The sequence below is a fragment of the Oncorhynchus mykiss genome, chromosome 2 (assembly GCF_057628025.1).
Source record: "Oncorhynchus mykiss isolate SJ-2025 chromosome 2, ASM5762802v1, whole genome shotgun sequence".
Lineage (NCBI taxonomy): Eukaryota > Metazoa > Chordata > Actinopteri > Salmoniformes > Salmonidae > Oncorhynchus > Oncorhynchus mykiss.
Genome location: NC_143023.1, coordinates 33,555,829 through 33,570,865, shown reverse-complemented (window position 1 = coordinate 33,570,865; position 15,037 = coordinate 33,555,829). Strand labels below are relative to the sequence as shown.

General features: G+C 42.3%; 1 protein-coding gene across 1 annotated transcript; it reads right to left on the bottom strand.

Annotated features, from left to right (window-relative positions):
* Window positions 1–2,897: 2,897 nt before the first annotated feature.
* On the bottom strand, window positions 2,898–11,733 carry LOC100135954 (nuclear receptor subfamily 1 group D member 2). Its single transcript, XM_021560024.3, has 8 exons — window positions 11,196–11,733; window positions 6,913–7,140; window positions 6,592–6,680; window positions 6,284–6,428; window positions 5,385–6,109; window positions 4,950–5,126; window positions 4,464–4,674; window positions 2,898–4,041 (listed from the first exon to the last, which is right to left on the bottom strand). Exons 1-8 carry the CDS (start codon window positions 11,212–11,214, stop codon window positions 3,845–3,847), a joined length of 1,791 nt encoding a protein of 596 aa, XP_021415699.2. The 5' UTR covers window positions 11,215–11,733; the 3' UTR covers window positions 2,898–3,844.
* Window positions 11,734–15,037: the final 3,304 nt, after the last annotated feature.

Here is a 15,037-nt window from a genome sequence, read left to right as displayed (position 1 = left end):
ATACTCCTTCCATTTCAATATTATCGCTTGCACAGTGCTCCTTGGGATGTTTAAAGCTTGAGAAATCTTTTTGTATCCAAATCCGGCTTTAAACTTCTTCACAACAGTATCTCGGACCTGCCTGGTGTGTTCCTTGTTCTTCATGATGCTCTCTGCGCTTTTGACGGACCTCTGAGACTATCACAGTGCAGGTGCATTTATACGGAGACTTGATTACACACAGGTGGATTGTATTTATCATCATTAGTCATTTAGGTCAACATTGGATCATTCAGAGATCCTCACTGAACTTCTGGAGAGAGTTTGCTGCACTGAAAGTAAAGGTGCTGAATAATTTTGCACGCCCAATTTTTCAGTTTTTGATTTGTTAAAAAAGTTTGAAATATCCAATAAATGTCGTTCCACTTCATGATTGTGTCCCACTTGTTGTTGATTCTTCACAAAAAAATACAGTTTTATATCTTTATGTTTGAAGCCTGAAATGTGGCAAAAGGTCGCAAAGTTCAAGGGGGCCGAATACTTTCGCAAGGCACTGTAAGTGTTTGTAAACTTCTGACTTCAACTGTAGCCCCAAAAAGGGTTAGACCCATAGCGGAACCCTTTTTTGGTGCTTTAAAGAACCTTTTTTATGTTTCTTTATAGAACCATAGGAACAGGTTCTTTATAGCACCATACAGGTTCCATTGAGAATCTGATGAATATGGTACTTTATAGAACCTTGAATTTGTTTTCCATATAGCACCAAAATGGGTTCTTAGAAGAGTTCTTTGAAAACCAGAATTCTATACAGTGCCAAATAAGGGTTATTTGGCTTGTAGCCAAAGCAGATCCTTTTTTTGTGCTACGTATAACCTTTTTTTTAAAGGTTCTATTAAGAACTTTGTTCATTTAGTATTTAGTAGGATCTCCATTAGCTGCCGCCAAGGCAGCAGCTGACCTTCCTGGGATCCCACAGGGTTAAAACAGTTACAGCTCAACAAAACACAACAACCGCCATATATAAAACAATACATCATACAATACAGTATTACTCTCTTATTTCACATTTACAATATAAAATCCACAATACCACAATAGAATGCATGTTAGAGTGTGAGTGCGTTTGTGTGTGTCTCTTCACAGTCCACGTTGTGCTGTGAGGTGTTGTTTGATCTGTTTTTACTGCTCACTTGAGTTACTTTATGTGGAAGAGAGTTCCATGTAGTCATGGCTCTATGTAGTACTGTGTGTTTCCCGGAGTCTTTTTTGGACTTGGGGGGCTGTGAAGAGACCCCTGGTGGCATGTCTTGTGGGGTATGTATGGGTGTCTGAGCTGTGTGTTAGCTGTTTGAACATGTGCTTTCAACATGTCAATGCCTCTCACAAAGACAAGTCGTGATGCAGTCAATCTCTCCTCTACTTTGAGCCGGGAGAGATTGACATGCATGTTATTGATATTTAGCCTTGTACATTTCAGGGCCAGTCGTGCTGCTCTGTTCTAGGTCAACTGTAATTTGCCTGTGTTCTTCTTTGTGGCACTTGACCATGCAACTACAATGTTTCAAGATGCTTTGAGGTTGTAACATCCATTGTTTTCACCCAATAATGCCAATGCCGGTATTTGTTTTTCTTTAAGTATCCCTTTAATTCAACAGTGGTGAGGGGAAACTCTAGGAAGGCCTGTATGTCCATGATCTAGCTAGCTGGTACTGGACAACTATTCAGGACACCAAACAAAGGAAAAACCAAAGTCAACCAATAGGGCTCTAGAATTTGATAGACCTTTACACTAAAAACTGTATGGAGTCTTTCAGCACTTGCCTTTTGTTTGATGAGACAGTGTTGGTTTAATCTTTATTTGATAAGGCAAGTCAATTAAGTACACATTCGTACTTACGGTGGCAGACTGACTGATGGTGTGTGTGTGTGTGGGAGGGCACAATCCCTGTTGATACTTACTATGTGTTAAACATAATTCTCTGAGCACTGAAATGAAATGTGTTATTCTAGGAAGGAATTGATGCTCATTGTGCCGGAGTCTGGCGTAATGGTTGGCCTCCCAGACTCCGAAACACATATTTCCCTGGCGACTTGGGTATGAATCCCATCTCAGCTCTTCCTGTCTCCCTTCTACATTCTAACTATCACTGTCCATAAAACTATACAAATATTAAATGTAAAAAAAAGATTTGTGCTCATTATTGCTTCTTCGGGGCATTTTAATGCACAGTCTTACATCCATTAAGATACAAGCTATAACTTATTCATAATTCAGAACTGTATTGAATTGAGTGTACTTTGCTACTTACCCTCAGGCATTCGTTAACCTGGCTAGCATATAAACCAGCTACAAAGACTCCACTTCTGTCGGTCACTGGGCAGCTCCTCTGCTGAAATAAACATCTGCACATTTCTACACTGTATTAAAATCAGTTTCCACCATGGAAATAGTGGTACGACATAAAAATGTGGACAGGGCACCCTTGTGGAGGAACCTTAGTCATTGCATTTCAGGTCTACATTTTGGTTACAGAGTTGGGTGGTCACTTTAAGCGAGGGTTGTTAAACTCATTCCATGGAGGGCCTAGTGTCTGCAGGTTGTTGGTTCTTCCTTTCAATTAAGCCCTAGACAAATAGATGTGTAGAGTTCCTTACTAATTAGTGACCTTAATTCATTAATCACCCGCAGACACTCGGCCCTCCTTGGAATGAGTTTGACACCTGTGCTTTAAGCCACTTAATTGGACCTGGTTTGTAATAAGGAAAATCACTGCACAATACAGTACCCCCTACAAATGATATCGCAATGTAACTAACCACAAACCTACAGTTCTTAATGCTTTACCCCTCATAGACGCTCATATTATCTCACCAAATGAGTTCAAACATATTGCACACAAAAAACTCAAGACCGTAAATAATTTCACTTGTATTTATTTATACTACTTATATATATATATATATATATATATGATAGATATAGCATAACTATTTATTTACAAACTGCAATCTTGTCCGTAAAAGGAGACAAATACAGACATTCCCCAAAAAACAACAGATGGGAAACAATATCAGTTTTAAAAGTCAGTGCTGTGCTGAAATGCCAGGAGGTAAAGTCAAAACCACCCAGTAACTCCTCACTGTGAGGAAGGTGGGGAATCAGTGAAGGAACACTTTAGTATCATCGTGTTCACATCATGCGCACATGATGTGGGTCTGTGGTGGCATGTGAGATTTTGGAGGTTGACGGTCCACAACACAATGTGCAAAGTTGTGTTGCTGAAAAAGTGCACTATCAACAAGTCCCCAGAAGGAGGCGTGGTAGAGGCAGCTGAGACAAAGACAGGCAAAAAATTAAATATTCAAAATATTCAGACAAATGAAATACCCTATGTACACAAAGGACAGTAAACATGACAATGCAGTTGAACAATTCAAAAATAAAGAAATGACTCCTTCCTCGGAGGGTTGGGAGCGACAACGTCAAGTTGTTCACCTAAGGATAGCCATGCAATTGCAGCAATTATCTGATTAATCAAGCATTATTTTTGATATAGATGTTTACATTGGGTCTTGAGGGCTTTTATCAAACATATTGGGTCGAAAACAGTGACCAATTGATATTGCGCGTCGTTTGAAACATCCAAAAGATAGCATAATCATCACATTCACATTGCTCGTGAGCAATACACTTTGGAATTAAACGGCTTTAACAAACAAAACCAAGTAGTTCTGCACTTCATCATTTCCAGGACCAAGGTCTCCCCTTGGTCCTGGTATAGGAGTGGCAGAGGAAGTCAGTCCTGGTTTTAAAGTGTGGAAGGAGGGTATTAGGAGTCAGATGAGCCCTATTGTGAGTTCCCCATTACGAGTGCACTTTGAAGGCTAGCAGTTCTTCAGAGTGTATGTTGTTGAGGGAGCGCAGCTCGGGCAGCTTCAGCAGGAGCTTGGTGAAGGTGGTAGTCTCGTTGGCGTGGTTCGTCATGATCAGACTCCGCAGCGCTCGGATCAGCGTGTCCTGCAGCGCCTCCACTGACTTCAAGTCCTGGATCCCCGAACGATCTGATCACAGAACAGAGCATAAAAACAGTGAGTATCAAAGAAGGCTTTAATTTTAATCGTACACATAAGTATTGTGTGTTAACACCAGTGGCTGAATGGTATGTACAGGACTGCGATTTAAATGGCACTTTTGACCAAAGTAGTGCACTATATAGGGAATAGGGTGCCATTTTAGACACAGAACCATAATACAGTCAGCCAACCAGCCAACCAGTCAGACAGAGGACAGCCAGCCAGCTAGAGGACAGCCAGCCAACCAGTCAGCTAGAGGACAGCCAGCCAGCCAACCAGTGTGTTTACAATTACAGTGTGTTAAAAAGGACACTGTGTTTTACAAGGACACTGTGTTTTACAAGGACACTGTGTTTTACAAGGACACTGTGTTTTACAAGGACACTGTTTACAGGGACAGTGTTATTTACCGGCGGAGACGAGGACGACAGCAATGAAGAGGCTCATCTCATCCTTGTCCAGCTGCAGAGCGGCCAGCTTCTCGCTGAAGTCACACATGGAGGTGAGCAGCTGCCCGGCCCGCAGCGAGTGCAGCAGCTCCAAGCTGTAACACTTCCCCGTCAGGAAGGTCACGGTGCGCTCGGCCACGTCGAACAGAGAAGCGAAGCACACCATAAGCACCTGGAGAGAGAGAGGTGGGAGAGAGGGTGTGTTAGAACAGGGGTTTATGGTGACTAGCACCGGGCAACACACTGGCAGAATTCAACAGTGATAATGCAGAGAATTCAATGTTGAGTTCAAATACACTGATACTCTGTCATAACATATCTACAGATTGTAATATATTTAGCCAATTCAACACTCAGAGTTAAAGAGAGTGCAATGTTCAGTTGGAACACGACAGCCAGAGTTGGGAAATATCTATTTTTGAAATCAGAGAGTCCAGGGATTCTTACCTCAAATGTTCCGTTTTTGAGCAGGCTGACTTGGTCGTACTCGGAGAGGTCGCGGAAGCCCGGGATCCTCTTGGCAAACCCCACCACCTCGCGCACGGCCGGGATGAAACTCAGGGAGAACTCCTCCCAGATCTCCTGGCTGCGCTGGCTGGGGTCCACATAGAGACTAGGAGTGACCTGGGGTGACAAGAGTCGAGAACAGGGCCCTCAGTTATGGAAAACAGAATACTGGAGTAATAATGCAGAAGAAACAAAATGGAGGGGATTTAGAGGATAGGCCTTTTTAGGTCTTTTCCATGTGTCCTTTAGGCATGGTTATGGGGTCATTTCAGGTGTGCAGTATACAATGTATTTCTACTGTAACATTTTGTAAAGAGACCTTCAATCTCTTCAATGTTTCAACGAAGGCTAATTAAATGATAAACGGACACTCACCATGTTTGTCTTGTGGTCCTGTAGGCTGTATGATGGTCTACTGTAACCATTGGAGACGGTCTGTATGTTGTGCATTATGTTGTGGCTCCTGTGATGGAGGCTGTAGGAATCTTCTGGCATTCTACCACTGGGGGCGCCGTTTAGCTGCGCAGGCTGCTGCTGGTAAACAACTCTCTCTTCCCGGTAGGGACCGTTGGTGACGTGTTGATGGCTGTTGCAACTAGGTTGGTAACCCCTGGTGTCTTGGTCGCAGCGTTTCCAGCTCTCCTGCAGTTCCTCCATGCGGCTGTCTCTCCTGTCTTTTACAGTTTCCCTGGCGACCGGCGAAGGTGACTCCTCCGGTTCCTCTTTGATGGACTGTTGCTGCTCACGGCGGTACGTGAATGTGCCCTGGTGACACACCCTGGAAGGAGGAACCTCGTCATCGCCGCTATCCGATGAACAGGAAGAGGCGGAGCTAGAGCTGGTCTCCATGGAGTCTTGAGCGGAACAGGGTGAGGAAGGGTTGGAGCCTGATGAAGACGAGATAGAGGAGGAAGAAGAGGCAGATGAAGAGGAGCTGCCGTCATTGGGGAGCCCTTCCATGGGGCAGGGTGGACTCTGGGTGCCGTGGAGCATACTGTGGTGCTGGCTGTTGTTGTTCATCATCATGTTGTTCATGGCGTTCTGCATCTCCAGCAGCATGCGCTGCTTCTCTCTTTTTGGGATGCGGCCAAACCTAACAGCTGGAGAAGGAAATCCAATATAACACACATGAGTACATATATCACTAATAAGGGCTCAGATATCCCTACAGTCAGTCAATCCATCCAACTTGTAAAAGGAAACCCCTCACACCATTAACCATTGTATTTCCCTATGGGAAAAAATGCCGTTATTATTTAAAAGTGAAGACTCACAGTCTCTAGACATGCCCACAGCCAGACACTTCTTGAAGCGGCACTGCTGACAGCGGTTCCTGTTGATCCTTATGACGGTGCAGTTCTCCATCTTCAGGCACTTCTTATACCGGATGCTATGCTGGATGCTCCTCCTGAAGAAACCCTGAGAACAATCACAGAGAACATTGTTTGTGCGCGGTTATTACCTAGTTAAAACGCGAACGACACTGTCAAAACACTTACGACACAGAGCCATTGAACAACATGAATGAAACCTTGGACTGGCAGTGTGGCATTCCGTGAGAAGCAGTCAGGACTAGTCTTACCTTGCAGCCCTCGCAGGCGTGGACGCCATAGTGGAACCCCGAGGCCACGTCGCCGCACACCTTACACAACAACACCATGCCGTTGATCTCTGTAAGGAGAAACGCACAGCAATGTTACTACTAATTCACACCTCTCTAACCAATGTGCTATTCCACCTGTACACGATGATGACTCATGTAGACTTGAGAATACGAAATGCACCTATTACCTGGATTATTAGTGTGGCAACTCATACAATGCATTTCCTATCCTTTGTCATTCTGAATAAATCTAGTATCCTTGCCATACTGAATGTATTTCTAGGGCTGAAATGCACTCACTGGTGATGCTGCTCTTGGTGGAGGTGGATCGCCCAGTCTTGTCTGTGCTGTGGCTACGTGGGTGCTTGGCTGTGGTAGGGCTGGCGATGTCCACCATGATTCCTACTGCCCGGCTTGGCAGTGAGGGATGAGGCGGAGAGGAGCACAGGTAGCCGCTGCTGCAGCTGTCACTCAAACAGCACTCCGGGCTGGAGGCGGAGCCAGAAGAGATGTAGGCTATGACACCACCTGAGGGGAGAAGGGGGAAAAAGACAAAAGGTTAGTGGAATATAAGTCAAATATACTTCATATCAAAAACATAATATTGACGTCATAATCTTGATGTCGTAATATTTTGTTACAACTAAGAGGGACACAAAATAATATTATAAGTTTTTACCCCATTGTAAGTCAGGGTAAGGTTATAATAGTGATGGAAACTAGGTCAAAAGTAAATAATAAACCATATATAAACATAATATAAGCCATACAATCTGATAAAACATCTGCCCGTTTGCCCTTGCCACACCCAATATAGAGCAGGACTTATGCCAGACCGTTTCCCCCCTTCGTTCATTCATCCTGGTGTTTGACCTGTTTTTACTACCTCATTCAGGTGGCATTTGAATAACACCACTGTTACATAACAAGTTGGCTCAATGGGTGTGTACAGTTATATCAAAAAGTACAGCAAAGCCTGCAGTCCAAGTCAGGGTCATACATGTCACCACTGTTGAAGAAAATGTTTGAACCAAAACACTAATAATCACAAAAATACTTGATTTAAAGACTTTTGGGCACAGGGTAATAAGGTGTGTTACATGATACCCCGAAACCTAATCAAAATCGCAAATATCTTCCATTTGACCTAAATTACTTAATGGTGTACCTTCAAAACATGACACTTTGCAGTGTAATGTGAAAACGAATGTGTTTCTGGAATCATTTGTATGCACTTTAACATTTATTTTCCATCTAGGTTGGGGTTGGGTTTCTCAGTTCTTCTATACTATATTATGTTAAATAATACTGCCATCTACAAAACAAAAGAGCAGTAACTGCACTCTTGGTCAAAAATGTGTTGACATTTTTTATACATTAAATACATGATTTATCATTTGGACAAAATGTGTTTCAGGTAAAATGGGATGTCATGTTTGCAGTAGCTGGAAAAAGTTAGTGAAACCAAGGAAAAAAGCAGTAAATGCAATCGCTCACCTCAGTTATTGCTTTTTACCTTGAATCACTAAGCTTTGGGCTGCAGTTACTGTGGTTTAACATGGCATTATTTATTGTTGTTTGTTGAAACAAGTATCAAACTATATGACACTGACAGCCACATACAAATAAATGTGTGAACACAAGTTTGTGTTAAAAAGAAACGGTAATTCCAGTGGGAGTACCAAGCAAGAAGGCAGTAACTGCCGTCAGGGTCAATTTCAAGATAGGGCTGATTTCAAGGTTTTACTGCTAACCTACAACGCATTTCATGGGCTTGCTCGTACCTATCTTTCCGATTTGGTCCTGCCGTACATACCTACACATATGCTACGGTCACAAGACGCAGGCCTCCTTACTGTCCCTAGAATTTCTAAGCAAACAGAGGCAGGGCTTTCTCCTTTAGAGGTCCATTTTTATGGAATGGTCTGCCTATCCATGTGAAAGACGCAGACTCGGTCTCGACCTTTAAGTCTTTATTGAAGACGCATCTCTTCAGTAGGTCCTATGATTGAGTGTAGTTTGGCCCAGGAGTGTGAAGGTGAACAGAAAGGCACTGGAGCAATGAACCACCCTTGCTGTCTCTGCCTGGCCGGTTCCCCTCTCTCCACTGGGATTATCTGCCTCTAACTCTATTACAGGGGCTGAGTCACTGGCTTACTGGTCCTCTTCCATGCCGTCCCTAGGAGGAGTGCGTCACTTGAGTGGGTTGAGTCACTGACGTGATCTTCCTGTACAGGTTGGTGGCCCCTCTTGGGTTCGTGCCGTGGAGATCTTTGTGGGCTATACTCGGCCTTGTCTCAGGATAGTAAGTTGGTGGTTGAAGATATCCCTCTAGTGGTGTGGGGGCTGTGCTTTGGCAAAGTGGGTGGGGTTACATCCTGCCTGTTTGGCCTTGTCCGGGGGTATCGTCGAACGGGGCCACAGTGTCTCCCGACCCCTCCTGTCTCAGCCTCCAGTATTTCTGCTGCAATAGTTTGTGTCGGGGGGCTAGGGTCAGTCTGTATATCTGGAGTATTTCTCCTGTCTTATCCGATGTCCTGTGAGAATTTAATATACTCTCTCTAATTCTCTCTCTCTTTCTTTCTTTCTTTCTCTTGGAGGACTTGAACCCTAGGACCATGCCTCAGGGCTACCTGGCCAGATGACTCCTTGCTGTCCCCAGTCCACTTGGTTGTGCTGCTGCTCCAGTTTCAACTGTTCTGCCTGCGGCTATGGAACCTTGACCTGTTCACCGGACGTGCTACCTTGTCCCAGACCTGCTGTTTTCAACTCACTAGAGACAGCAGGATTGGTAGAGATACTCTGAATGATTGGCTATGAAAAGCCAACTGACATTTACTCCTGAGGTGCTGACTTGTTGCACCCTCTACAACCACTGTGATTATTATTATTTGACCCTGCTGGTCATCTATGAGCATTTGAACATCTTGGCCATGTTCTGTTATAATCTCCACCCGGCACAGCCAGAAGAGGACTAGCCACACCTGAATCCTCTCTAGGTTTCTTCCTGGGTTCCGGCCTTTCTAGGGAGTTTTTCCTAGCCACCGTGCTTCTACACCTGCATTGCTTGCTGTTTGGGGTTTTAGGCTGTGTCACGCCCTGACCTTAGTATTATTTGTTTTCTTTATTGTTTTGGTTAAGTCAGGGTGTGACATGGGTGATGTATGTGTTTTTGTACTGTCTAGGGGTTTTGTAGGTTTATGGGGTCGTTTACTATCTAGGTGTTTATGTATGTCTATGGTTGCCTAGATTCGTTCTCAATTAGAGGCAGCTGTTTATCGTTGTCTCTAATTGGGAACCATATTTAGGCAGCCATCTTCTTTGGGTATTTCGTGGGTTATTGTCTATGTCTAGTTGCCTGTGTATGCACATTTATAGTATAGCGTCACTGTCGTTTTGTTATTTTGTATCGTTTGTTTAAGTGTTCTTCATTAAATATAGAAGATGTATTCATATCACGCTGCGCCTTGACCTCCTCTTTACGATGAACGTGACAGGCTGGGTTTCTGTTCTGCACTTCGTGACATCAGCTGACGTAAGAAGGGCTTTATAAATAAATGTGATTGAGGTGAATACAAAATAAACATCTCCATTGATCTGACTACAATTAATTTGGCTCGACAATTAAACGCTGAAGTCATTTTTCAAAGTTTCCATTTATGAGCAGTTACTGCTCTTTTGCTTGAAAGGGCAGAATAATATCGTCTTTTAGTTTCTGTCAAAAGCAAAGTTATTCTTGTAGTCATTTGGTGTTAAATCACATTATTCCATAAGCATGTTGACATTATTAAACCAAATGCTTAAATATGGGCTAAATTAACCCAGCTAGGAAAATAATTCACCTGTTGCTTGGTGTACAGGAGGCTCAGACACAAAATCAACATAAATTAATATATTGTACTATACTATGTAGCCCTAAATGTAGTTAATGCTCTCGAAGACATGGCCATGATTACCTAACCAGCTATGACAATTTGCTTCCAAAACCCACCCACATGTGGACCTGTCATGTCTAAGAGAGCAAATCTAGGTCACCAAAATGGTCTCCTTCAGTTTCACGTGGACCTGCATACAGCCCTCGAGCTTGGACCCAGAGCAGAATTATGCAATGATTGCGTCACAGCTTGTTCTCGGCCAATGATCAGTGAGAGTCGAGAAGCATTGGCACATGGCTAGGCAGCTTGGTCCATGTGAGGTGAAGCAAAGCAGAACATTGTAGTGTCAAAACAAAAAAAAACGTAGCACAGTGGCATTCCTAATCAACATACATGGCTTGACAATAAGCAGACCAGAAAATCTAAATAATCCATTAGGTTTCTAATTGTGGTCCATATATAACTTGTAAAAATCACACAACTAAATAAAATGTGAACAGATAATAGCCAGATTTTACTAGCTTTTTCTAGAACAGATGCTTAGAACGACACATTCATTCTTGACAGCAACAGTAACACCAGATTTGTAACAAAGTAACACATTTGCAAGAAAGTAACTGGTCAATGTAGCGAGAGGTGGACACTTTAAATTACATGACAAGATACATTGTAACATTGTAATAGCACGGATAATAAAGCCGGTCTTACCAGGCTTGATTGAGCCCATGTCTGCAGGCACCTCGATTCTGAAAATCTTTAGAGAAAGCAACCTATGCTGACTAAATGTCTTGTCAATAACTCGCCTGTTTCACAATGTCAACTGGATGTTTTCTGTAAGGATTGCAAGGTGCTATTATCCTTAGTAGCACAGCGGTTAAACTCAAATTCAAAGCGTCGATCATCTAAAACTCAACACTGTTTCTTATTTTAATCTCAACTACATTACTGTAGTAAATATTAGTGGCATTAATATAATTATCTGCACTCCACTGTCAGTATCCTGAACAAAACAAATTCTGCTCTTCTTTCAGCCAAAATGTTCCCGCGACTTTTCAATGGCATCTATTACAACCCGAATAGTTTTTGTATATTTAAAGATCTCTAACAAGAGGAGAAACGCTGGACGAACTCCCTTGTTGGATGACTCTTCTGTACGATGACTCTTCTGTACTCAATGTTCTAAATAGTGTGTTAACCATGTGATCCAGTTGTCAGCCACTCCCACTTGCGTGGGCGCTTGAAAGTCACTTTAACCCAGTGACACACTTTTACAGACCAGAGGCAGACTTAAAGGCTCAGTGCAATCAAAAACGTGAATTGCCTGTTATACACACAAACACTGTATATCCACACTATGAGCATGGAATAATACTGTGAAAATGATAATGCTCTTTTAGTGTAAGAGCTGTTTGAAAAGACCACCTGACATTTCAGCCTGTTTTGGTGGGATAGACTTTTGGCCTGCCTGGTGACATCACCAGGCGGTAAATTAGTTAATATACAAATAAGAGTTTCAAACCTCGCCAATAACAACTAGTTTTCCATTTTCATCTCCCCACTTAGACCACACCCAAACAGTCCTAGCAAAATTACTGCTTGAGAAATTGCGATTTTCTGAGAAGTTGTTTGTTTTTCATTTGTAATGGACAAAAACAATCACAGTAAGGTACTTAATTGTTAACCAGAAATGATTTGATAGAGACAAACAAATAATGGCTGCATTGGACCTTTAACACAATGATAAACCTAATCGTGACTGCTCCAAGCCAATCTCTGGACTGCTCTCACATTGACTGCCTCGCAATAACGTGAATCCATAGGCAGTGCATTGTGATATATCCATTGGATTACATTGAGGTTGTACAGAAGTAATGCAACATGTAGTTCAGAAATATAACTGAAACGCTACACAAACTCATAACGGTACATAGAGGGTCTACTATTAAGGTCTTATGTCAATAATTAACAATATGCTAGAAAGCTTTGTCCCTACTGGAAAGTTACAATCTGTGTGTGTACAAATTTGAGCACTGACGTCATTAACATTAAAAAGCCTGTATCATTCCTATCATAGACCTACTGCTCTAGTAGTTAAGTACCACACTGCAGGTAAAAGTCTGTCAACCTCAAATGCCAGATGTATTTTGACAGGCAAGAGTTCATTTGATTAAAAGTCATGCGGCTTATACTACTGATGAGTGAGTGTACTTGGACTTTAAATGACTGTCTAGGGTCCATGTGAGACGGAAATATATATGTTGTTATTATTGGAATTACTTGCATAAGTAGTAATATTTTGGTAAATATACATTTTTATGTATATTCATGCAGCTTAAAATCATTGTCCAAAAGAGCATCTAAAACACTGTCCAACAGAGATTGCTTCTAAAATTATTACGTCCATTTTCAACAAAAATAATAAATACAAAACCTAGTTATTCCTAATCAGATATTGCCATACCTGTTATTCATTTCATGGTTTAAACCTCAGGGCCCAAGTTACTGTAGTTTCATTCAAATCATTTCACGTCCATTTAGAACAGCTGTTCTTTGTAAAGGGTAAAACAGACAATTATTGGACTGCTGCAAAGCCACATTGGCATGTTGTACATACAGTGCATTCGGAAAGTATTTCAGACCACTTTACTTTTTCAACATTATGTTACATTACAGCCTTATTCTATAATGGATTTTTTTTTTTTTTTATCCTCAAATCTACACACAATACCCCATAATGACAATGTGAAAACAGGTTGTTAGACATTTTTGCAAATTTATACAAAAGAAAAAACTGAAATACCTAAGTATTCAGTCCCTTTTCTATGACTCAAGTGCATCCTGTTTCCATTGATCATCCTTGAGATACAGGTTATAGAAGTGAGTCCACCTGTAATAAATTCAATTGATTGGACATGATTTGGAAAGGCACACACCTGTCTATACAAAAGATCCCACAGTTGACAGTGCATGTCAGAGCAAAAACCAAGCCATGAGGTCGAAGGAATTGTCTGACGAGGTCCGAGACAGGATTGTGTCGAGGCACAGATCTAGGGAAGGGTACCAAAAAATGTCTGCAGCATCGAAGGTCCCCAAGAACACAGTGGACTCCATCATCCTTAAATGTAAGAAGTTTGGAAGCACCAAGACTCTTCCTAGAGCTGGCCCGCCCGGTCAAACTGAGCAATCTGGGGAGAAGGGTCTTGGTCAGGTAGGTGACCAAGAGCCTGATTGTCACTATGACAAAGTTCCAGAGATCCTCTGTGGAGCTGGTTGTTCTTCTGGAATGTTCTCCCATCTCTGCAGCACTCCACCAATAAGGCCTTTATGGTAGAGTGGCCAGACAGAAACCACTCCTGAGTAAGGCACATAACAGCCCGCTTGGAGTATGCCAAAAGGATCCTGAAGGACTCTCAGACCATGACAAACAAGATTTTCTGGTCTGATGAAACCAAGATTGAACTCTTTGGCCTGAATGCCAAGCTTTACATCCGGAGGAAACCTGGCTCCCTATGGTGAAGCATGGTGGTGGGAGCATCATGCTGTGGGGATGTTTTTCAGGGGCAAGGACTAGGAGACTAGTCAGGATTGAGGGAAAGATGAGCGGCGCAAAGTAGAGAGGTCCTTGATGAAAACCTGCTCAGGACCTCACACTGGGTTGAAAGTTCCCCTAACAGGACAACCCTAAGCACACAGCCAAGACAATGCAGGAGTGGCTTCGGGACAAGTCTCTGAATGTCCTTCAGTTGCCCAGCCAGAGCCCGGACTTGAACCCGATCGAACATCTCTGGAGACCTGAAAATAGCTGTGCAGTGATGCTCCCCATCCAATCTGACTGAGCTTGAGAGGATCTGCAGAGAATGGGAGAAACTCCCCATAAACATGTGCCAAGCGTGTAGCATCATACCCAAGAAGAACCGAGGCTGTAATCACTTCCAAAAGGTACTTCAACAAAGTACTGAGTAAAGGGTCTGAATACTGATATAAATGGGATTTATTTTTTAAAAGTTTTAGAAATGTCTAGAAACCTGTTTTTACTTTGACAATATGGGGTATTATGTATCGATCGATGAGGGTGGGAAAAAAACATTGTAATCCATTTTAGAATAAGGCTGTAACGTAACAAAATGGGGGAAAAGTCAAGGGGGTCTGAATACTTTCTGAATGCACTGTAGTAGAGGCAATTTATCACTAATCCTTCATCTGACCATAACCAAGCACCCTTGATATGTATATGCGCTTGCACTGTTCCTTTAGCACCAAATTCCATTGGTTTTTCAAATGAGAGATTAGTTATTGCAAAATAACATGGTAAACGCTATTCAAAGTATAAGCATGGACAACAGAACTGTGTAAAAAAGTACTTAGATTTGTAGCTATTGTGGTACAACTGTACTGTAGTTCCATATTAAAAGTTGAATTGGCAAAAGGTGAAATCCATGTTTTTATGGCACTGTTTATGCATTATATTTGAGGGATAGCCTACTAAATTTCAGGAGATTAGCTAAGCAGTGGAGAATCCTACAGAGTAATAAAATATATGACATTACATA

Excerpts from the sequence above, each read along its gene's own strand:
- LOC100135954 (XM_021560024.3), bottom strand. Across the intron at positions 4,675-4,949 it reads TCAAAAACGGAACATTTGAG|GTGCTTATGGTGTGCTTCGC; the intron begins GTAAGAATCCCT and ends CTCTCTCTCCAG. Across the intron at positions 4,042-4,463 it reads TGTCGTCCTCGTCTCCGCCG|ATCGTTCGGGGATCCAGGAC; the intron begins GTAAATAACACT and ends TTCTGTGATCAG.